The 22,195-nt window shown below is 55.7% G+C and overlaps 1 protein-coding gene across 2 annotated transcripts; it reads left to right on the top strand.

The window, feature by feature from the left end:
- The first annotated feature begins 23 nt into the window (after window positions 1–23).
- Window positions 24–21,328, top strand: LOC125328504 (aryl hydrocarbon receptor-like). Of its 2 annotated transcripts, none has more exons than XM_048309275.1 (10): window positions 24–388; window positions 5,464–5,651; window positions 12,767–12,882; window positions 15,176–15,265; window positions 15,848–15,947; window positions 16,064–16,188; window positions 16,329–16,519; window positions 16,812–16,921; window positions 17,209–17,350; window positions 17,728–21,328. In XM_048309275.1, the coding sequence occupies exons 1-10, from the start codon at window positions 243–245 to the stop codon at window positions 19,520–19,522; spliced, it is 3,003 nt and encodes a 1,000-aa protein (XP_048165232.1). In that variant the 5' UTR covers window positions 24–242; the 3' UTR covers window positions 19,523–21,328. The 2 variants fall into 2 exon arrangements, with proteins under 2 accessions (XP_048165232.1, XP_048165234.1); XM_048309277.1 differs by lacking the exon at window positions 24–388 and adding an exon at window positions 2,421–2,461.
- The last annotated feature ends 867 nt before the right edge of the window (window positions 21,329–22,195 follow it).

Below are 22,195 nucleotides of genomic sequence, written 5' to 3'. Positions count from 1 at the left end.
AGGCGGCGCGCGGGGGTGATGAAGGCGCGGGTGGCCCCGCCCCTCATGGGAGCCACGCCCACTGCCCCGTGTGGGCTCCGGCGGGAGCGGGGCTGAGGGCGAGGGGGTTAGCGAGCAGGAGGGACAGGGAGCAGCCTGGTTAGGGATGAGGCACAGGTGGGACAGGGTTAGGCAGCAGGGAGGAGAGGGAACAGCCTGGTTAGGGGCTGGGCGGGATAAGGGACAGACAGCATGCCCGCACCATGTCTGCCCGCCGGCCCCCGCAGGAGGGAGCCTGGGCTGCGTGTGTTTCCAATCCCCGCACATCGAGTTGTCGTGATTCCCTCTGCACCCTGCTTTGGGTGCTGGACCAGCATCTGCAAGCTTGCCTTACCTCACCTGCCTGCAGGTGAGCCCGGGAGAGCGGCAGGGACGTCGTGCAGTGTTCCCGCAGGGCGTGGTGGTGCTGCAGACCCCGTCCCTGCGGAGCCCTGTCGGTGCCTCCAGGCGGGAGGTTGGGCAGGACACCCGGGAGCCCAGGTGCCGCGGGAAGCGAGTGGTCCCAGGGACAAAACAGGGACAGCTCCGTGAGTGGGCTCTTGATCTGTACAAGCACCTGGTTTTGGGGTAAGACGTTTCACAGCCCCCTTCCTGCTGCTGCCAGTAGTGCCAGAGACATCCCTGGAGGGTTCCTGGCTTTTCGATTTGGAACATGGGCAGTGCCCCAAGCCTGGCTCTGCCTGGTAGGAGATGCCTTTGGAAACCTTTTTGCTTAAAGCTGCTCTGGGTTTTGCTCCATCTCTTTCCACTGGGTGGAAGGAGGTGAATCAGGTGGATTTTCCCAGAGAAAAGCTGGCAGTAGGAGAGCGATGTCGAGCTGCTTCGGAAAGGCTCTGGAATTTGTAGGAGCTGGGAAGGAGAAGTCTGGGAGGAGAGCACTGGGGGGCTTTGGCCCCACGAGGGACCACATGTGCCTTCATGTGGATGTGGCACTTGGGGACATGGGTTAGTCAGGGCAGTGCTGGGGGAACGGCTGGGCTTGATGATCTCGGAGATCCTTTCCAACCTAAGTGATTTTGTGATTCCCAAATCTGGGGGTGTCCCAGGAGCTCCGGAAACTGCTTTCCCACAGCCCTGCTTGCCACTGGAACATGCGAGAGCTGGATGCCTGGGCCACCTTCTTCCTGCAGCCTCCTATCTCCACTTGATGGAGACACTGGAGTGCAATTCCAGGCCTGAGCTGGATCCTGAGCTGGATCCTTGCCTGCCTAATTTAAAAACAGCCAAATTACTGAGTCTGGGAAGGTTGTAACCAAACATTTTACATGTTTCCCATCAAAGTGATGTCGGCTCTGCTGACCTGGCACATTTGTGACGCTGTTAGTGGTTTCTGCTTTGCCCCTTGGCAAGAAGCAATCAAGTTTCATTTCAAGGATTTATCCCTGGAATTTGCAAACGCCTTAAAAAACCCAACCAAACAATCCACAAAGGACAGGTCTGGGTTTCCTTAGCACCTCTGTCTGCAACTATCCCAGGTTGCTCCAAGCCCCGTCCAGCCTGGCCTTGAGCACTTCCAGGGATGGGGCAGCCACAGCTTCCCTGGACAGCCTGTGCCAGGGCCTCCCCACAGCAGCTGGGGCTGGTTTTTGGGGGAAGAGCAAAAGCTTTGGGCAGCATTAACTCAGGGAAATGCAAAGTGTGAGGGAACAGGATGGCTTTTCCTGAAGGGGCACCAGCAGGGAGCTCAGGCTCTGGAATGGTGGCCCATGGACACGGTGTTTGCCAGGAGTCGGTGTCCCCTGTGGATGATGGCCCACAGACACAGTGTTCCCCACGATTCAATATTCCCTGGGCATGGTGGCCCGTGGATGTGCTTCCCAGGATTCAATGCCACCTGCACACAGGATGGTGGTCTATAGGCATGGTGTTTCCCAGGTTTTGGTGGCCCCTTGGGAATTTGGTGGTCCCTAGGAAGAGTGGCCTGTGGAGACGGTGTTTTTCAGGATTTGGCATCTCCTGAGGATTGTGGTGAGGATGGCATGGTGTTTCCTAGGAGTTGGTCTCCTCTTTGGATGGCGGCCCGAGGACACGGCGTTTCCTAGGATTCGGTGTCTGCTAGGGAGGGTGTCCCATGGACACGGTGTTTCCCAGGATCTGGCGGCCCTTGGGGCTCAGTGTTCCCAGGATTATTAGGGTGTCACCTGGGGACAGTGCTCCATGGGCACAGTGTTTCCCAGGATTCGGGGCCCCACGCGCACGGTGTTTCCCGGCGTTTGGTGTCCCCGGGACCGGGCTCCCGGGGGCGTGGCCAGTGTCCTACGGGCGTGGTGGCCACCCAAGGGCGTGGCCAGTGCCGGTCCCCCGGAGCCCCGCCCCGGGCGCGGTCCCGCTGCCGCCGCTGCCGCCGCCGCTCCGGCCGGCGCTGCCGCCGCTGCCCGGGGATGTACGCCGGCAGGAAGAGGAAGAAGCCGGTGCCCAAGAGGTGGGTGCAGCTCGGGGGCTCCCCCCCGGTCACCCCCGGGGCGGGGGCGTGGGACCGGGGAGGGCGAGCGAAAAGCGGGCAGCGGGAGCCCAGCTGGTTCTGGGGAAGTGCCTGGAGCCGCTCTGGTGCGAGCGCTGGGAATGCAAAAGGGAGCAGCATGCTTGGGTTACTCGGTTTTAATTAGGGTTAATTGGAGCTAACGCTGTGTCGGCTCTGGCACGCTGGTGGGAAAGCAGAAATCCCGAAGATGCTTGTCCTGCATCCCGGTGAGGAAGCTCGCTGGAGAGTTTGAGCTGCTCAGCAGTGATTTGCGGGCTGGGCTATGTTTTGGTGTCTGCCTGAATCTAACACACAGCAATTAGTAATTACCAAAGCATCTCAATTCCTTAATTATTAATTACCACGCCGCTCAGTAGCTGTTGCATAACATCCCCCTCAGCGTGTCCCCAGTGTTTCCTGCCTCCCCCGTGCCTTCCCCAGCTCCCAAGTCCCCTCAGCCTGTTTTACCTCAGATTTTCCAGGTGTATAGGAAAAAAAGGTGGATATGTACTTCTGTGAGGCTGTGGGGAAGGAGATGGAGGAGCTGAGTCCAAGCCTGGGATGAAGGAGGGAACATCAACACTTTAAACCTGTGGTGAGGTGACCCTGAGCCTCTCTTGGGTATTTATCTGGGAGTCGTATTGTGGAAACATGAAGAGTAATTGTTTTACCCTAAACCTGGCTCCTGTTCATCTCGGAGCAGTGATTCCAGTCCTCTGGAATACCAGCCTGAGGGTTTGGGCTGGCTCAGGGTGCAGAAGAAGGTGTCTCTTTGGAGCAGAAGGGCCCTCGTTCCCGGTTCTGCAAGGTCAGCCTCGGGAATGGGGAAGAGATTCTTTTTCTCTGTGACCGCTCAGGTCTTGGAGCAGGATCCTGCTGGGAGAGGCCAGGCGGAGCAGGGCTGGTGGCAGTGGGATGTGCAGCCAGCCGGATGGGATGGAATGGGGAGGATGGGCTGAGGGGCTTCTCCAGCCCCTTTCCAGTTTGCTCAGGGCTTTTTCCTTATTAAAAAAAATGTATTAATAAAAATTAGGAGACAATAGATCAGCTCAGGCAAATTCCACTGTCGGGAATGATCTCACTCGGTACTTGCCAGCTTGCAGAAGGGATACGCTTCCTACTGGGTTCCCGTTCAAAGGGCAGCTGGGGAAAAATAAACCTCAGCAGCAGCACAGCCTTTGCCCCGCTGGGAGCTGAGCTTTCCCTCGGCACGGGGGTCACCAGCTTCACCACGAACCCCACAGCATTGCTTCATAACCAGTGGGCCAAAGGGAAGGGAATTTGAACAGGTTTTGAGTGTACAGACCGAGCTTCACTGTTTCCACGAGGCATTTTCCTCACTGTCACCCCCTCTCTCCAGGCTGGCCATGGAGCACCCTGCGTGCTGCAGCTGGCACATGCAGGAACAGAGGTGTTGGGGTGTCCTCCCTGAGCCTTGGGGTCACCTGCTGCTGGCTGTGTCACCCCGTGTGCCTCAGCCAGAGGGGTTTCAGTGCTTGGCCAGGCTATCCCAGAGATTCTCTTACACCTCAGTGTTTTGCCCACTGCCGTGCTCACCTCCAGTCTCATTTTCTCTTCTTTCTGCCTGTTTGGGGCTGGGTTTGGATGGTGAGTGGCCAGAGGACTTTAAAGGATACCTGAGGAATCTCAACCTAATTTTTTTCACCTTTTTTTTTTTAATCAGCATCAAAGGAAAACTGTTTTAATTTTGCTCCTTCCTGGTGCGTGACTGTGATTTCAAAAGTGTTTAAGCTTTGTAAGCTTAAGCTTAAGTGTTTAAGCCCTGGTGCCAGCTTGTGTGGACAAGTTTGGAGCTGCGTTGTGCCAGCCCCCTTGCGAGAGGGGATATCCCTCCTGGTGCTGCTCTTACAACCCAGGAGGACTGAGCTTTCCTAGGGAAATGCCACAATTTTCCATTCATCCTTAGAAGACCCCTCAATCTTCCTCTGATCTGAAAATTCAACAGGCACCTCAGAGCATTTCATTTAATGCTCATTTCCTCTCGTGTCACACATGCGAGCAGCCCTGCCAGATGAGATTGGAGAGTGGTGGTAGAGGAGAGAGCTTAAATTGCTGCTAAATACTGGCAGATCCTGTTATCCAGAGCTCCTTCCTGAAGCGAGAGTGCCTGCGGAGAGGGAGTTTGTGGTTAGACAAATCACATCAAACCAAACGAGGTGCGTGTTAGGGGATGCAGCCGAGTGAGGTACGGAGCCGGAGGGGTCTGAAGGGTTTTTCTTTGAGCTACAGAATTCAGATTGGCATTCAAAAATGAAGGAGACAGGGTGTGATCCAAGACTCGTTTAAATTATTAACCTTGCTGCTGTGCTGGGGTTTCGGCTGGAGTGGGTGAAATAGCTGCAGCTGATAGCAGTGGGACCTCGTGCAGGCTTCAGGCAGGGGAGGGCTGCTCTCCTGGACACTTCCTTCTGCAGGCTGCGGGTTGCCCTTGGGGCCTAAGTTTGGCAGTAAATGCTGTTTAGTTTGGAAATGCCCACTGAAAGGGTCAGAAATCAGAATATTGGAAGAAAACAAAACTTTTTACATCAACTTTTTTTTTTTTTTTTTAAAGAGAGGCTATTTTCAAAGTGCTGCTCAACCACGACAACCACCCTATGAGATATCCTTGTTTAAGTCATAGAATCCCAGAATGGTTTGGGTTGGAAGGGACCTTGAAGCTCATCTCATTCTGCCCTATGGCTGCCCCATCCCTGGAAGTGCCCAAAGCCAGGCTGGACATTGGGGCTTGGAGCAGCCTGGGATAGTGGAAGGTGTCCCTGCCCATGGCAGGGAGTGGAGTGAGATGGGCTTTAAGGCCAACCACTGCCTTGTGCTGTTGTGGGCTGTGGGTACCTTGGCCACCTGCCATTTCACTGTTGTGGCTGCCCCAAAGCCAGTGCTGGGTTTGGAGAGAGCCTGTTGGACAACCCCAGTTTGATGAACCTCTCCTCTGCCTCTTCCAGCCCCAAACCACCCCCCCCCGAGGGTGGGAAGTCCAACCCCTCCAAGCGGCACCGGGACCGGCTGAACCAAGAGCTGAACAAGCTGACGGGGCTGCTGCCCTTCCCCGAGGATGTGCGCTCCAGGCTGGATAAACTCTCCATCCTCCGGCTGGCCGTGGGCTACCTGAAGGTGAAGAGCTACCTGATGGGTGAGTGGCCGTGCTGGGAGGGGGGAAGAGCCCCTGGGATCAATCCCCGCTGCACAGCTCGTGTCCCACCCCAAGCTTTGGGATGGAAGGTTGTGTTTCCTGAAGGTAGGATGATGGTGAGTTGTGGGAGCGGGCCCTTGGATGTTGATACTGGCAGGAAAATGTCACCATGGATGGAGGGAGCAGCCTGGGGGCCTGCCCAGCAGCTGAGACCTCCTGCAAAGTTCTTCCATTTCATTAGCAGCCATCCTTTATGTCCAAAACCCCTCTTGTGTCCCGCTCCCACCAGCCTATGGAGAAGAAGGGAAAGGTGGGTAAAAGTGCGTCTTGTTGAACAGCAGCATTGCCCTCATCTAACTGGAATGGCAATTTTAAATTAAATTAATTAAATAATAGAAACTGCATAATATAATACATATTACATATTCCCTTTTATTATATTCCATATTCTCTATTTCCTTACTTATTCTATATTCGGTATTCTTACATTTCTTCCATATTCCTTCTCCCCCCTCCCTATTCTTCTTCAGCCCTTTATTGTTACAGTTACAGTACATTTAATAAATTATAACACAGATATGGTGCAGAGCCTGGCTGGGGGCAGTCGCCACATTCCCAGGAGTCACCAGCACGTGCGGGCAGGGATGTGCTCCCTGTGTGGTGACGTGGGCTCCTTGGAGTGGGTGATGGACACTGGGGAAGGCAGAGCATGTGGGGTAGGAAGGCAGCAGAGCTTTTTATATTTAGAGGCTCCCATTGTGTCTTCTCCCCGCTGCAGTCTGGATAAACTTGGCTCCCTTGGCTTTTCCCTCTTGCCCGCTCCTCTGGGGCCCTCCCAGGGCCCTCTCCAGCTGGGATGCTGGGCTCCAGGAGGAGGCTCTTGTGCCAGACTCTCCAGATGGGACCTGTGCCTCCGAGCAGGAGCTGGTTCCTGCTGGATGTGCTCAGTGTGTGCTTCCCAGTGTGAGAGCTGCTCTGGAAAAGCATTTGGCATTGCAGGGGTTCTGGAGCCCAGTTCTGCCTGGCCAATTACTCCCATCTGGCCACTTGCCTCTGATTTCCAGCTCCTTCCCCTTGCTCTGCCCTGACATTCATCTTGTTTGACTTCACATCATCCCAGCGATTCATCAGGGTGGCCCTGGGTCCCAGCTGTGCCTGATGCAGACCGGTGCCAGCTGCAGGTTACAGCACAGCTCCTGGTGTGTCCTGTCGGGCATTTTGGGGGACGTGGTGGCACCCCTTGTGCTCTGCCTTCTGCTTCAGTTTTGCTGTCCTCTGCTTCGTGCAGGCTCCTCTCTTGCAGCAGGAGAGTGTGGCATTGCCTGGGGAGCATCCCTGTCCTCTTCCCATCCACAGCCCAGGCCCGGCCTTATCTCCAGGCAGGAGAGAGATGGATATTTTGATAGAGTGGTGATTGCCTTATCTCCAGGCAATTGAGAGACCAATTGCACAGTGGGCTCAGGGTGATGCCCTGAGGCTCCCTTTTCCCGTGTGCTGCGTTTCTCCAGCCCTTGAGTGGAGCTTTGCTGTGTTGCCTGCATCTTGTCTGACTGCTTACACCAAGGAGAAATCTGAGAAGAGGCTTCCAGCCTTCTGCATCTTCTCTGGTATTTCTGAGGTGTGGGTACTGTGTGCCTCTGGATTGGGAACAGGCCTGTTGAATGGGGTGTAGGAAGCCAGGCATCAGGGTCTGGGGCAGTGTTTGGGGTGGGACAGAGCAGAGGACAAATCCACAGTGGGTTTGGGTGCTGGTATCAGCGCCTGCTTCCACAGTGGGTACGAGGCAAAGGGACTTGTCATCTGCGTTTCCATTGCGGGGCAGTGACTCACCGCATCATCTTCTGAACCTGCTTTGCTTTTAAATGTTCTTCTCTGTGCTTTAATAAGAAGCCAGACTAATTAGTAGTTTGCTGGAAATGCCAAGCTTCAGGCCCAAAGAGGGAAGCTCTTGGAGCTCCCTCCGTGCCTCCAGGGGCTGGCTCAGGGTGTGCACCTCTCTAACTCCTCTGTGCCCTGGGGCAGACGCTGCAGGTGTTGCACAGCTCTCTGCTGCCTGGTATCTCAGTCTTCCCCGTGCAAAATCAGGGGCTCAGGGCTTGGTCTCCTGCAAGCTTTGCCCATCAGGCCCAGCCTGTGAGTGCTGCTGGTGACAGCTCTGGTGCTATCACAGCCTGCCTTAAGGGCCCTTTAAAGGTTTTGTCACTCGCGCAAACAATGACTGAACCTCGCTGCCAGACTTGTGCTGAGCCCTGTCTGCAAACCAATTTGTAGTGGTTGCTACTTGGACCTGTGTCTGACAGTCTCCCAGACAAATCTGGAGTGACTTTGCTGATCCCTGTCTCTTTGAGAGCAAGTGCCCAAGGAGAAAAGCTTGTGTCTGTGTTGCCGACTGCCACGATGCTCTGGGCTCTCTGTGGTGTGACAGGAGCCCCACTTGCTGCAAAGTGGGAGATCTCCTGAAAGCTTGGATGGATTTTACTGCTGAGTGGCTTGGAAAACCTCCAGCTAGCTGGAGAGTCGTGCTGGGGTTCATTTCCTACGGTTCCTGTAACAAAGGAAGCAGATGCTGGGATTGCAGATGTGGCTCTGCCAAGGGTGAGCAAGAAAACGGGGCTTAAAATGCTCTCTGAGGTGGAGACGGTGTGATTGGGGAATGTGCTGCCATGCCCTGTTCCTAGGACACCAGGCAGGGAGGTCTGCAAGAGAGAGGATTGCAGAGTCCCAGACTGGTTTGGGTTGGAAGGAAGTTCATCCAGTCCCACCTCCTGCCATGGGAGTGTCCAACCAGTGTCCAGTGTCCAACCTGGCCTTGAACACTGCCAGGGATCCAGGGGCAGCCACAGCTGCTCTGGGAATCTGTGCCAGAGCCTCATGACCTTCCCAGGGAAGAATTTCTTTCCAATATCCCACCTAGCCCACTCTGTTTCAGAACCCACGGAAAACCCTGTCATGGTAGGAGACCACACTCTGGAGTCTGGCAAAGCTTGAGGTATCTAACAGCTCCTAGCAGATGGTGAGCAGTGGGGTACCTGCCCATCCAGCTGACCTGGCTGGAGCAGGGGCTTGGCTTAGGAGTTCTCACCAGGTCCTTTCCCACCTCTGGTGCTGTTCTCAGTAGATCCCTCCCCAGTGCTGCGCTGCAGGGCAGCTGGCAGCAGGTCTCCCTGGGTAATCTCACTGCAATCGGCACTAAATTAGCTTTTGTATTCATCTCCTTGTTTGTTGTTACCACGAGCCAGAGCTGCAGGGGTCTGGGCCTGAAGTAACTGAGGCAGTGAAAGGAGTCAAGCTCAAGTCTGTCCCTGGGCAAGATCCTGCAGGACTGTGTGGGATGAAGGTTTTGAAGCAGGCTGGGGAGGCTGGCGTGGACTTGGGGATGCCTGCGCTCCCCAGGGCATTTCTGTGTTCCCGGAAAATGCTGAGTGACTTTTCCTAATAGTTTGTAATCTGGGGGTTTGGCATTTGTCTGTTTCACTTGGATGGCACGAGCCTGCTCTGCTTGGCACCATGCCTTTGTTAAACAGCTGAGGCAAAGGTTGGTGCTAATTTGACAGGGTTTGGGATCGGATCCAAGAGGAAAACGGTTGTGCGTGGCTTGGTGTTGCTGGAAGAGCTGGGAGCTCCTGGTTTTTGGATATCTCTGGAGCCTGTTCAAAGAGAAGTGTTTGCCCTGGGTGAAGCTTGTCAACTCCCCCTGGTGTAACCTAGTCTGTGAGAGCAGATCTGGCTCTGGAGTTGTTACCAATAACCTTTTCTTTTCAGTGCCAAATCCATGCCAGAGGCAAGGGATGTGTTTGAGCTTCCATGGCTGCCTTGCCATGTTTTTCTTTGGGAATGTGATGGGCAGAAAAGTGAAGAGATTAGATGATTTTGCTCCTTTTTCCTTCTTTCTCCTGCTTGACGTTTTTGCTCCATTGCAGGGCTTAGGAGCCTCCTTGCAGAGACAAGAATGCCAGCCCAAAGCAGGAGGATACTGGGGATGTATGGGGCACATCCTGATTCATTGATGCTGGAAACTGCTGATCCTGGCATCTTCCCTGGCTGAGCAAAAGCCTTGCAGTGTTTGGGGACCACACCAGCAGCAGGAAACCTCCTGCAGTGCTTGGCTGGTGTTGGGGCTCAGGACAGAGCTGGATTCCCCCCTCCTGTCTCAAAAATTACACACAGCCTCTATCCCAGCACTTTGAAAATGTAAGTGATCTCCACACTGCTCCAGCAAATGCCTGGGACTTACCTGGTAACTGCACATGGCTTTTGCCACGTTCTTTTTCATAGAATTATGGAACCATTAAGCTTGGAAAAGACCTCTATGATCATCAGGTCCAACCATTAACCCAGCACTGCCAAGCCTAGCACTAACCCATGTCCCCAAGTGCCACATCCACACGTTAATTCCCATTAATTGTCAAAGATGCACTGCAGGAGATTGGAAAAACGGCACAAACAGCAAAAGTGCACTGTCCTTTTATCCAGTTATTTCTGTTGCCATGGGTATATTATGGCTTGGATACATGCTGGATCTGTTTCCTTTAATCCCAGTAGTTCGTGGTCTCAGCTGCTTTGTGTTTGAGTGAGTCTCAACTGCTCCATTGAAGGAGTGTGTTAGATGGGATGAATTAGCCAGCTCTTAATACAGCTCATCACCTGCTTTGTCCTGCCTGGCAGCTGATGGGGGTCTCTTCTTCCTGCCAGCCACCCAGTCCATCTTAGCCATTGGCTGTGGATGGCGAGGACTGGGCTGGATGTGAGCACCAGCTGCTCCACACCACCAGTACTTTGGTGGCAGACACCATCTCTTTGAGTTTCCTCCCCTCTCTCCATGCTCCAGACTTTCTCCCAGGTCAGGAGCAAGAGCTCCTGATGCTCCCCACATCACTGTGTGTCTCATGGGAGACAGGTTCTGGAGGATTGCTGAGCTCAGCTGTGCAGAAATGGACTGCTCCGTGTTTGAGAGAAGGGGAAGGGAGCACCTTTGGTGGGAGATTAAAAGCCCCGTGCTAAGATCAGTGGGAGAGTTGAAGAAATTTTGCTGGAGAGCACAAAATGGGTATTTCCTGCTGGATTTTGTAAGCCACAGCCCTCTCCCCAGCTTTCCGTGCAGATGCTGTTGGTGGATGCTGGGAGAGAGCTGGAGACCACATGCTCTCAGGATGTGCATCCTCTCAAAAAGCTCTCTGCCCTTTTGGAGCTTTATTTTGGAAGAACTTGTTTCTTCTTGAAATCCCCTGCCAGCCTGCCTTGTTTCAATGCTTTAGAGAGGAGTCAGCCCTTCAAAAGAAATCAAATTTTAAACAAGAATCGATGTTTCATTTTGAAACTATTACACTCCATGGAGTGCAAATTGAAGCCATGTGGTCCAGATGGGATGTTTTTCCTTGGGGATCACACGGCAGTCATGTGAGGAGGCTTTTTGCTTGGTGTCTCCCTGTTGAATCTCATCTTTCCCAACCTTTCCCAGCAGTCTCACATCCCCTGACCTGGCTGATCCGACAGCATAGGATGGAGAAAAGCAGAAGCTGTGACTGATGGAGAAGGTGGAGATGCTGCCTGAGCATCTCCAAGGAGCGCTGAAGGTTTGGGGGAGGAAGAAGTATCCCAGCTCTGTCAGTGATGGAGATGGAGGCCGACTCTGTTCCAGAGCACCCTCTCCACTGCTGTTTGTGTCATCCTGTGCAAGACCTGCAGCTAATTACCCTGACCCTACCTGGCTCCATGCCCTGGCTGCTGACAGCCTCTGTGGGCGGGTGCTTGTTGTCACTCAGGCTCCAGGTGTAAATACATCCCAGGGAGGCTTTGGCTCCAAATTTGTTTTGTATCCAAATGTGCCAGCCCATCAGGGAAAACGCTTTGGCACGTTGATGGTTTGCTGCAGAGCAAAATGTCCCAGATCAGCAGTGGCATGTGAAACTTCTTTAGGTTCCAAATCGTTTTGCCTTTGACCTTGGTGCTACCAGGGAAGAAACCAAACAAACCTTTAAAACATTTCAGTGGTGAAGTGAGAGCTTCTACCATGGAGAAAATTAAATGTGTGGGATGGTTTGAGGTTCTTCCTCATTTCATACCGCTCCCCAACATCCAGAGGATCTTCTCCCTTTGGATCCGGCACCATCTGACACCCAGGGCTGAGATGGGGCGGGCAGTGCTTGCTCCTGGGATGTGGATCACACAGGATATGTGAGCTCTGTCAGACCCCAGGGAGCTGCAGGAGCTGGTGGTGGTGGCAGACGTGGGGTGGTTCCTACACAGGAGCTGCTTTGAGCTTTTCTGTGATTTTTTTTTTTTGTTGAGCTGGCACAAAACATGCCTTGAAAATCATCCTTTTGCTGGAAGCTGAGTTCGAATTGAGCTTTTCAATAAAAATCAGCAGATAAAGGACCACACTGGGGATGTCCCTGGGAGCCTCTGTCCCCATTCCTGTTCCCTAACACACGAGGTCCCACAACCAGGGCAGCAGGAGGTTTCATGCTGGCTGCACCCAGGGGTGTTGCCTTGAAGGCATCCAGTGCTGAAGCATGAGGCAGCACCTGAATCAGCCTGGGAGGTGGAGTCCTGGGAGCCAAGAGCTCTCAGGTGTCACTGGGAGTGCCACGGCCACCAACTCTTGATCTGCTTCCAAGCAGCCACAGTTGGGAGGGAGAAAACAAATATGGGTGCTTTGGTGGCATCTCAGGTGCTTTGGGAAGGTTTGCCTCTGTCTTTCTTCAACCCTGAAGGGCACCAGAGCAGACAGAGCACCCCACTGGGGTGGCTTGGAGTCAACTCCAGCTCTGCCAGGCTCTAACCCAAAGCCTCCTGGCTGTGTTGGGTGGTGTTCCCCAGCCTGGGCAGCCCAGAGCACCAGCTGCCCTCTGTCCTCTGCACTCTGGCTCACACCCTGGCAGAAGTGAGGTTTCCCAGAGACGGGATCAAGCAAGGAAATAATGTCTTGGAGGAAGCCTCGAGCAGTTGGGCATGGCTCCGTAAATGGGCATCAGTTCCCACTGATGGTCTCACCTTCCTCCACGCTGGGTTCACGGGCATCCAACAGCTGCATGAGCAGCCCTGGGGGGGGAAGGAGGAGGGGGAGGCTCCTGGCTTGCCCCTTCCACACTGATTTCTTGCCTTCTCACTTGCAGCTACAGCTCCAAAGGTTGGCAGCTGCGTGGATCAGCCCAGAGCCCCAGGAGGGGACAGGTGGATGGAGCTGCAGGGTGACACGGAGCTGTTTCCTGAGGGGGAGCTGCTGCTCCAGGTATGGTGCTGTGGCTTGGTCAGTTGGGGTGTCCCCAAGCAGCTCTGGAGCTTGTGGAGTGAGAGGAGACCCTGCCTTGCCCAGGGCCGCTTTGCTGTGATTCCTGCAGGCACTGAATTCCTAGGGACAGAGACCAGTGATGCTGCCTGGCTGGGATGGGTCCAGATCCCCATTCCCACCATTCCCTCTCATCCCCACTGCAGTGTGCTGCCCTTTTTGATTCCTACAGCTCATGGACACAAGCTCCATCCCAGCCAAGAGGTTCAGGGATATCACATGGTGGTGTAGGCATTGATCCCTGAGTAGTTTCCAAGGTGCTGGGTTGGTTCCTTATCTTCAGCAAAGGCCAAGAGGAGAATGTTGAGAGCTGTGGGACAAAACATCCTCCAGGAGCTCCTTGCCCTGCCTGGGGCATTGCATGAGCTCCTTAGGGATGAGTTCAGAGCCTGCCTGGGATTGGAAAAGCCCAGCTTTGGTTTGCAGGTTGTGGGGGAGAAAAGAAGGGCAGATGGGTGTTGGAAAACAGTGGTGGACAAAAGCAGTGGGAAGCGGGGGCTTTGCTTTGCAGAAAGGCCAGCGTGTGTCTCGTGGAGCAGCTGTCAGTGAAGCTCAGAGCACGAGGACAAGGTGAACCAGCCTCCCACAACGCTGCTGCTTTGGGCTGCCACTTACAAATGTGAGCTGGAAGGGCCTGGCATAGAAGGGTCCCATGGAAAGGCTGATTGCTGGACAAGCATCCGGGCACATCAGCTTAGGAGCATGCTGCTCCCTGGGGCTGCAGGGCGAGTCTGTGCAAGACCTTTAATCATTCCGTGTTCTTGGCATCTCCTGTGCCTGGGCTTTCACAGAATCCCAGAAGGGTTTGGGTGGGGAGGGACCTTAAAACAACTTCTGATGAGCTGCCATGGCAGGGACACCTTCCACTATCCCAAGTTACTCCAAGCCCCAATGTCCAGCCTGGCCTCGGACACTGCCAGGGATCCAGGGGCAGCCCCAGCTGCTCTGGGCACCCTGTGCCAGGGCCTGCCCACCCTCCCAGGGAACAATTCCTTCCCAATATCCCATCTATCCCTGTCCTCTGGCAGCATGAAGCCCCTTTGTCCTATCCCTCCATGCCCTCTCCAGCTCTCTTGTAGGCTTTCTGGGCCTTCAGTCCTCTGCTCCCACCTCTCCAAACACCAGCAGATGGATGCTTGGCTCTCCTTAAGCCTGACTTTGGTCGCTTCAGCCCTGTTCCTGCAGAGCCCTACAGGCAGCAGGCAGTGTGAGCAGACTCCCAGCAGGAGCCTCCATGTGGGATTTTGGTGAGCCAGTGACTCCTGGGAGCTCAGTGTGACTTTTGGCAGTGACTCCTGGACCACACGAGGTCCTCCACTGTCTGCAAGTGTGACAGGCACGGAGGAGCTGCCCCAGTCCCTGCGTGGAGCTGCTCCTGAGCGCTCTCCAGGGGTTTGGACTTGCACCATGTGATGGCAATTTGCTGAGCCACTGGAGCATTGGCAGCCTCGGGTGACTGAAGGCGTCTGGAGAGCTTATGAGGTGTTACTGTGACAGAAATGCCCCAGCTGAGCTGGCTGGTGGCTTTTTTTTTTCCCCCACAAAGATCATTTTAATCAAATACTGTGATTTGCAGAAAGCTCTGACTCGGGATCCCTCAGGGGCTGCAGCACACAAAGGGAAGGGTCTGCTCCCTCAGCAAGCTGGATCTGTGCACAAGGTTTCCATTTAGGGTGTTCTTTTCCTAATTTCTCTCCTTCTATTCACTAATAAATTAAACAGTCAAGAAATATTACAGTCAAGAGCAGGGGGCAAGAGTTACATTCTAGTGCAGTGCTTCACTTTTGGGGGAAATCAGCCTGAAATGGTCACCAGAATCATAGAATATCCTGAGCTGGAAGGGACCCACAAGGATCATCGTGTCCAAAGCAGAGCCCCAGAAGAGTGTAGCTATTCCCAGCTGGAGAGGAGGAAACCAACTCCAGGTCCCCCATGAAACCTCTCCTTAGCTGGCCCCTCCTGATGCAGGAGCTGCCCTGCAGTGTGAGGGGCTTCCATGAGGGGTTTGGAGAAAGGGGTTGGTCCAGCTTGGATCATTGCTCGTGCTGGGAACAAAAACCTCCACAGAACTGAGTCTTGCACGGTTACCAGGTGCTGTCCTTCTTTGTGGGGCTCCTTGTTGAGGAGGAAGGTCCCTTCCTGTCCCTGGATGCTCAAGAAACAGCTGGGGGATTTCATCTTCCAGCAGCTGGATTGAAGCTGGGAGAGTAACTCTGGACTGAACCTTTGCTTTCAGGCACTCAATGGATTTGTCATCGCCGTGACTGGAGACGGCTACATCTTCTACATCTCCCCTACTGTGCAGGACTACCTGGGCTTCCACCAGGTGAGCACCGTGTTTTCCTGGCTGGAAACAGACGGATGCAGTCCTGGTCTGGGAAGGAGGTGCAGATGGGGAGCAAAGCTTCCCAAAGGGTAGCAGCTCCTGTGGCAAGGGAAGGAGCTGGAGTTTCAGCATTTCCCATTAAGGACTGCAAGCCAGAGGCAGTGTGAAACATCCGTGGAAGGGCTGAGGAACACCAGGAGAACCTCAGCCTCGACAGTGTGGGGAAGAGGCTGGAAAGCTCTGCTTGGCTGTGGTGAGGGAATGCTGGGGAAGCAGGCAGTCCTGAGCAGCCAGGGTTACCTGGACATCGCTGTTTCTACTGCTTCTAGAAAGCTCTTAGCCATTCCCAAGATTTCCCCTGGCAGATCCCTTTTCCTCCTTCCTGATGCATCCCTAAAAGAGCAGCCACTCCTGGCCCTCACTCTGCACACAGCACACAGGCCTTGTGGTGTTTGCGTGTTCTTTACACTCCATCCCTGCACTTTCAGTGCCCACGAAGAGAGACCTCCTGTCATGTCCTCTCCTCCAGACACCTCTGCCAGGCTGTCCAGGAGTGGACACTATTCCCTTGTGTCATTCCAGTCGGATCTCATCTACCAGAGCGTGTACGAGCTGATCCATGCGGACGACAGGGCCGCCTTCCGCCGCCAGCTGCACAGGAGCCCGCTGCCCGCTGCTGACAGTGAGTGCCGGGGTGATCTCTGGGGGAACACCGGGCTTCACTCCAGCACCTCTGAGCCGTGAGCTCAGGGTGCGCAGCACAGCTTGGAAAGCTTCCCTTTCCCTTTGGTTTTCCAGCCTTTCCCGCTGAGCAGCCGCTGCTGGCCAGCCCCCAGCAGCTCCACGCTGAGAAGCAGTCCTTCGTGGAGAGGAGCTTCACCTGCCGCTTCCGCTGCCTGCTGGATAACTCCTCGGGATTCCTGGTAATGCTGGGACACGCCCCTGCTCCCCCTGTGCCCGCAGGATGTTCCCCCAGAGCCACCTGTGTCCCATGGGGATGGGAGCACAGCCAGTTCCCACCACCCTGTTTGCTTCACACCCACGTTTTCTAATCCCCTGTAAGGCCTTGAATTTCCGCGGGCGCCTGAAGGTCCTTCTTGGGCAGCACAAGTCAGCAGCAGACAAGTCCCCAGTTGCTCTCTTTGCCATTGCAACGCTCCTCCAGCCTCTGTCCATCCTGGAGCTCCGGACCAAGACGCTGATCTTCCAGACAAAGCACAAGCTGGACTTCACTCCCATGGCCTGTGATTCCCGGTAAGGCACCTCTCACTTTCCCCGTGGCAAAACCCCTGGTGCTGAACCGAAAACTAGGCCTGGTGGGGACAAGGAACACCTGACCTGGCTCCTGTGGCCTGATGCTTTTGTCCCTCTGCTGCAGCCCCTAGTAACACGGGGATCAGGTTAATGGGGCACCAGCAATTCTTGTCTGACATGGTTTAGGGGGTTTTGTGGAACATGGAGCTCCCACCCAAACTGGAGGTCTGGCCACGGGGGCAGCTGTGGGGGATGCACCCCTGGTGTCACTGCATTCCTGTGCTGATTCCAGGGGGAAGGTTGTCCTGGGATACACGGAGATGGAGCTGTGCAGGAGGGGATCTGGATACCAGTTTGTGCATGCGGCCGACATGATGCACTGCGCAGAGCACCACGTGAGAAGTGAGTGCTGGGGGCTGTTGGGGGGTGTTTGTGGGGTCCCTCATGGCTCTGGCCTGGCTGTACTATTGCTCCTTGGTGCTGTGTGTCCGGGGGCTGGAGTAGCTGTGATAAAGGCTCTTCCTCCTGGATGAGCTCGGGGAGCTGGCAGAGACACAGCACCGTACATCGCCCACCCCCGTAGCACGGGCACGAGGCGATGCTCAACCTCGTGGCATCTTGCACGTGTCATTTGTCTGCCTCTGTGGAGGAATGCTGTCTGTGGCAGCTCTCTTGTGTCCCTGCCCCAGTGATGAAGACGGGGGAGAGCGGGCTGACGGTGTTCCGGCTGCTGACCAAGAGGGGCGGCTGGGTGTGGGTGCAGGCCAACGCACGGCTGGTGTACAAAGGGGACAGGCCCGACTGCATCATCGCCCGCCAGCGAGCCCTGTCGTGAGTATTGCTGGCCCTCTTCACCTGCTCTGGGCGTGGGGGGCTGCCCAAGGCACGCAGGGGCCATGAGGGTGGAGGAAAGGGTAGTTGGGGTCGGCCCTTTGCAGCATTTGTCCTCCTGCAGTGTGAGTGAATTGGCTCTGAGGAGGTGCTTGTGGACGTGCTCCTGCCTGGGAGCAGCAGCCCTTCCCTGAGTCATGCAGACCTCCCCGTGGGCTCCCCAGAGCCCTCTTGTAGCCAGCCCAATCCAGCCCCCTTTTCCTCTGGAAAAGCCAGGGCAGGGCTGTGAGTTCCCCCTTGCTGTCAGAAGGGTGGTTTTGCCTGGCCTGGAGGAGTTGCTCATGCTGTTTCCGTCTCTTTTTCCCTCCACACCGAAGGAATGAAGAAGGGGAGGAACATCTCCGGAAGAGAAACCTGCAGCTGCCCTTCAGCTTTGCCACAGGGGAAGCAGTGTTGTATGGGAATGACCTTCCTGGGTTCTTGGACTCATTCCAAGCCAAGGAGAAGTTGCAGACGCGAGCAAACTCCAACTCGGAGCAGCGCTTGGTGGACCCCAACTCTCTGCTTGGGGCCATGATGAAGCAGGATGCATCCATATACAGTTCCCATGCCGATAACGTGCCTCAGTTCTCCCTGCCAGGTTTGATCCCTGAGCCTGATGGGCTGAGCCAGAATGAGGAGATCAGCAATGCCGAGGAGGACAGCGACTCCCTCCTGGTGGTCGTCGAAGCCCTCTTTGAGAAGAGCGAGGTGGACAGAAACGTCTGCCAGAGCCTCGGTGGGGGCAACGCCGAGCTGCAGCAGTGGGAGGAGGCTCTGCTCACCTTGGGGGCAGAGGAGGAGCCGCCAGCTCAGCGGCTTGGCGGGAGGCCGGGCACCAGGGTGACATCCTGTGTGGAGCAGATGCTCCTCAGGGAGGGTGCTGGGAAGAGCCCGGACTTCCCACGCTGCCGTGAGGAAAACAGTGCTGTGGCTCACTTCCCGCGCTGCTGGGCAGCCGATCCAGCGTTCCCAGCACAGCCCCGGGCACTGGGCACACGGGGAGGCCATGGGGCTGTGGGCTCTGTAGTCTCTGTCACCTCTGAGGGCAGCTCTGCCCAGCCAGAGCAGCAGGTCCCATTTAGCCCAGCTGGGCCGGTGGCAGGGGCTGTGCTGGGTGTCCCTGTCTCCGGCAGCAAACCCTCGGCAGCACTTCAGCTGGCAAACCAGGGGTTTCAGGCAGAAGCCAGCCCCTCTGCTCCTGTAGATAACACTGTTCCTGCTGCTCAGAGCCAGCCCGGGTGCCAGCTGCCAGACTCAGGCTGCCCACCCCCGTTGCACTCTAACACGTTGGTGACACTCTGGCACAGTGTCCCCCTCCAGGCAAACCCAGCCAGTTGCCCATCGGAGGCTTGGATGACCATAGCTCCGAAGCAGCTGGAAGCTGCAGGAATGCACATGGAGCCCCAAACTCTGCCAGCTGGCAGCCCTGAGAGCCCCCCGGGGGCCAGGCTGTGGTTGCCACCCCCCTCCCAGTCTGTTCCTTGCCCTACCCAGGGCCTGCCCGAGTCCTTGTTCTGCGGGGACGGGAACCTCCGTGATGCGGAGGCTGCTCTCCCTGCACGAGCATCCTTAGGAGCCAGGCAGCTGCCAGGGCACGGCAGCTTCCCCAAACAGCCCCTGGCAGCCCATGCGGAGCCCAGCTTTTCCTGGGAAGGGGAGCAGGCAGTGCTGCAAGAGGACAAGTGGTTCTCACAGCTGTGGCTCCCGCAGGCTGGGGCAGCCCCTCAGAGGAGCCATGGGGCAGGGCCAGTGCACCACAGCGGGCTCCTGCTGGGCTCCAGCACGGATCCCAGCGCCCAGCAGATGGGCTGCGTTGTGCTGCCCGAGTGCCAGTATGGAAATGGCCTTTTTAGGCACGAGAGCAACTTCCTGAGGGATGCTTCTAAAGTACTCCTTCCCCAGCAGCCAGGCGCTTTGCCTTGCCCCGCTGAGAACCACCCTGGAGCACCCTGCTCCTCACCAGGCTCGGTTCCAAGGTGCTCAGCAGCTCTCCCTGTGAAGGTGGGTGCAGGAGCACCCCCGTGCTCCGAGCAGGGCCCTGGCTGCCCATCAGTTCCCTGCTCAGCTGGGCAGCCCCTCTGTGCCTGTGAGATCCAGCTCAAGGTGAGGTGCGAGGGCTGCAGGACCTGAGGGGTGCCCGGCTCCTGTGGAGGGAGCGAGGGTCTGCCAGGGGTGCAGCCACACCATCCTTTGTGGGCAGCCTGGTTTGGAGCTCACTGTGAGCCAGGATCCCTGTCTTGGAAAGCCACCAGCAGCTGTGAGCTCTTCTCATACCTGCCAGTGGCGCCCCGTGCTCCCTGGTCTCTCAGGATTTTGTCTTCCAGTGCTGTCAGGCAGTCTAAGATGAAGTGGTTTGGACTTCTTGTTCCATGAGAAGTCTTTCAGGGAGATACAGCTGTGCCACTGGGGAGGCTTGCGGGCCCTTGGGTCCGAGGAAGGACCCTGCTTGCTGGCACATCCATGGGCTTGGGGCAACCTCTTGCAGATGGATCTGCTGCCTCACAGGCAGGTACCACTGAACTGCTGTTTCTCAACAAAACAATGTGGTCTCCCCATTTCCCACGTGTGTGGACCACCCTTGTCATGTTGCTGTTTGGTCCCCTGCATCATCTCTGCCTGCCTGAGCCTCTCTCCCTCCTGTGCTCTCCATCTCCTCCAGAGACCACCCAAATCCTTTGGAAAAGGTGTTACCAAGCACTTTGAGGAGCTCAGCAGCATTGAAGGGTCTCAGTGGGAGGTGGAGTTGGTGGGAGTGGAGGCACCTCAGGGGTTTGGGCTTTCCAGCAGCGTTCCAGGGGAATTTGGGAGAGGTGGGTACCAGGCGGTTGTGACCTTTCTGGGATGCAGGGTGGCAAAGGTCCAGCCAAACTCCCCTTGGATTTGTCACTGGCTTGTCCTTGCCTTCCTCTCCTGTGCTCTGCAGTGCCATGGGACAGAGGAACAATGGGGGTTCCCCCTGTGGTTTTGCCAAAGCAGCGGGAAGGAAAGGCAGGGAGGCGTGCAGTGACCACTGGCTGCCTCTCCATTTCAGACCCACTTGGCGCCCCTCAAACCATTGGCCTGCAGCCCAGCACAACCACTTTGTTGAATTCCCTTTCTTTTCTATATTTGTAACCTAAGATGTGAATTAATTGTTGTTTTCCCCACCATGGGGCAAATTCTGGCAGGTCCATCAAGGAAACCCACAAAATAAGCTGGGGAGGATGGGGTTGATTTGAGACCACGCTGGCTCAGAGCGTTGGGTCAGAGAGATCAGAGTGGTTGGGGACATTCACACCTTCCCCTCATGCACCCATCACCCTGAGAGGCACATCTGCCTCACACACCAGTGTTAAGTGTTTACCAAGCAAATTAAATCAGGTAATTAGTACAGGGCCAGCAACAAGCTCACGTGTCCTGGTATGGAGTGGCCTCGTCTCCCTGGGTCTCTTCTTTCTTGTCCAGCTTTGCCTCAGCTGATGGGGCTTGGGAAAGGTCCAGCTCCTGTCTGCAGGCTGGGAGCAGAGCGATGCTAAAACGTGCTGGACCCCTCTAGAGTGGCCTGGAGGAGCACCTAGGACTGAGCAAGGAGCTGACTTGCCACGATCCGGATCCAAAAAGCAGCAGGATGGACCCTGCTCACCGGCCCCTTGTCCTGACACCTGTGAGCTGGTGCTGGGGTGTGCCAGGGGCTCCCAGTCCTGCAAGAGATGGGCCTTGGCGTGGGGGCTCTGCTGCTTGGGGCCACGACAGACCCCCCTGTGCTGTCCCTGGTGTCTGATCTCTCTGTACCTCGTGGCCGTGCAGATAAAGTCTGTTCTGGTGGCAGCGTCTCATTTTCTGCTCCGTGATTTCTTTGTGCTGCTGGTGGCAGCCGGAAGGTGCTGAGGAGAAAAGAGCTGTCCGGAGCCTCACCCCCTGTGTCTGGCGATGTATTAAAAGGCGATTTGCTTTGTACGGTGCTGATGTTTGTTTTGCCCCGAAACCGTGTCTCTCCATTTCTTCCTTGACTGAGCAAGTGCTGGGAAAAGCCCGGGCCTGGTGCTGGGTGTGTGACACTCCCGTTGTCGCTGTCCCCGGCCGCCGGGGGCACACACAGCAGCAGAGGTGTGACCGTGTCCCCCCTTTGCACCCCCAGACTGCCCTGTGGCGGTGTGGGGCTCACGGGCAGGGTTACACTCGACATGGACACACATGGTTGTTAAGATCCAACTGTTAAAAATTATTAGATACCTCTGAAATAAGGGGTAAACGACACCATACACCAATGTCAATAGTATGGATTTTTATTTAACTGTAAACGCGAGGGGGAGAGAGGGAGAAGATAGGAGGGCGGAGAGAAAGTGACAGAGAAACGGACTAAGCAGAAAAAAATATCACTACTTTGTAGATTTCAGTGATGTTCCGTTGTTCCCCTTCGAGTCCTCCCGGTGCCTTGCCGGGGTGGTGATTGCAGACTACACCCATCGAGTGGTGAAGGACAGAGTCCAACACACACCAGGCCCCTGGGGTTTATGTTATGCTGAGGCTGCGTGGGAACATCCCCTGTAGCTCCCCTGGGGCGGGGAGCTTCACACCCGATAATTTTGTGGATCACGGGACACCTGGGGACCCTTGACACCTTCTGAGATGTCGCAGCTGTCTCCAAGTGAGCGTGGTTGAGTTAATTACGGCCCATCCGTCGAGATGGGTACCTTCATCTTAGGTGTGGCTGTTCCCGTACTTCGGAACGGAGTTTTCACAGCTCAGCTATTCCGCGAGGGGGGACATGGGCATGATAAAATCCACATCGCAGGATTTGCCTCTTATCAGCCTCTTCCCTTA

The sequence above is a fragment of the Corvus hawaiiensis genome, chromosome 7 (genome assembly GCF_020740725.1).
Source record: "Corvus hawaiiensis isolate bCorHaw1 chromosome 7, bCorHaw1.pri.cur, whole genome shotgun sequence".
In the NCBI taxonomy this organism is placed as follows: Eukaryota; Metazoa; Chordata; class Aves; order Passeriformes; family Corvidae; genus Corvus; species Corvus hawaiiensis.
The sequence above is the reverse complement of the archived record's forward strand: the minus strand, read 5'-3'. Positions and strand labels throughout refer to the sequence as shown.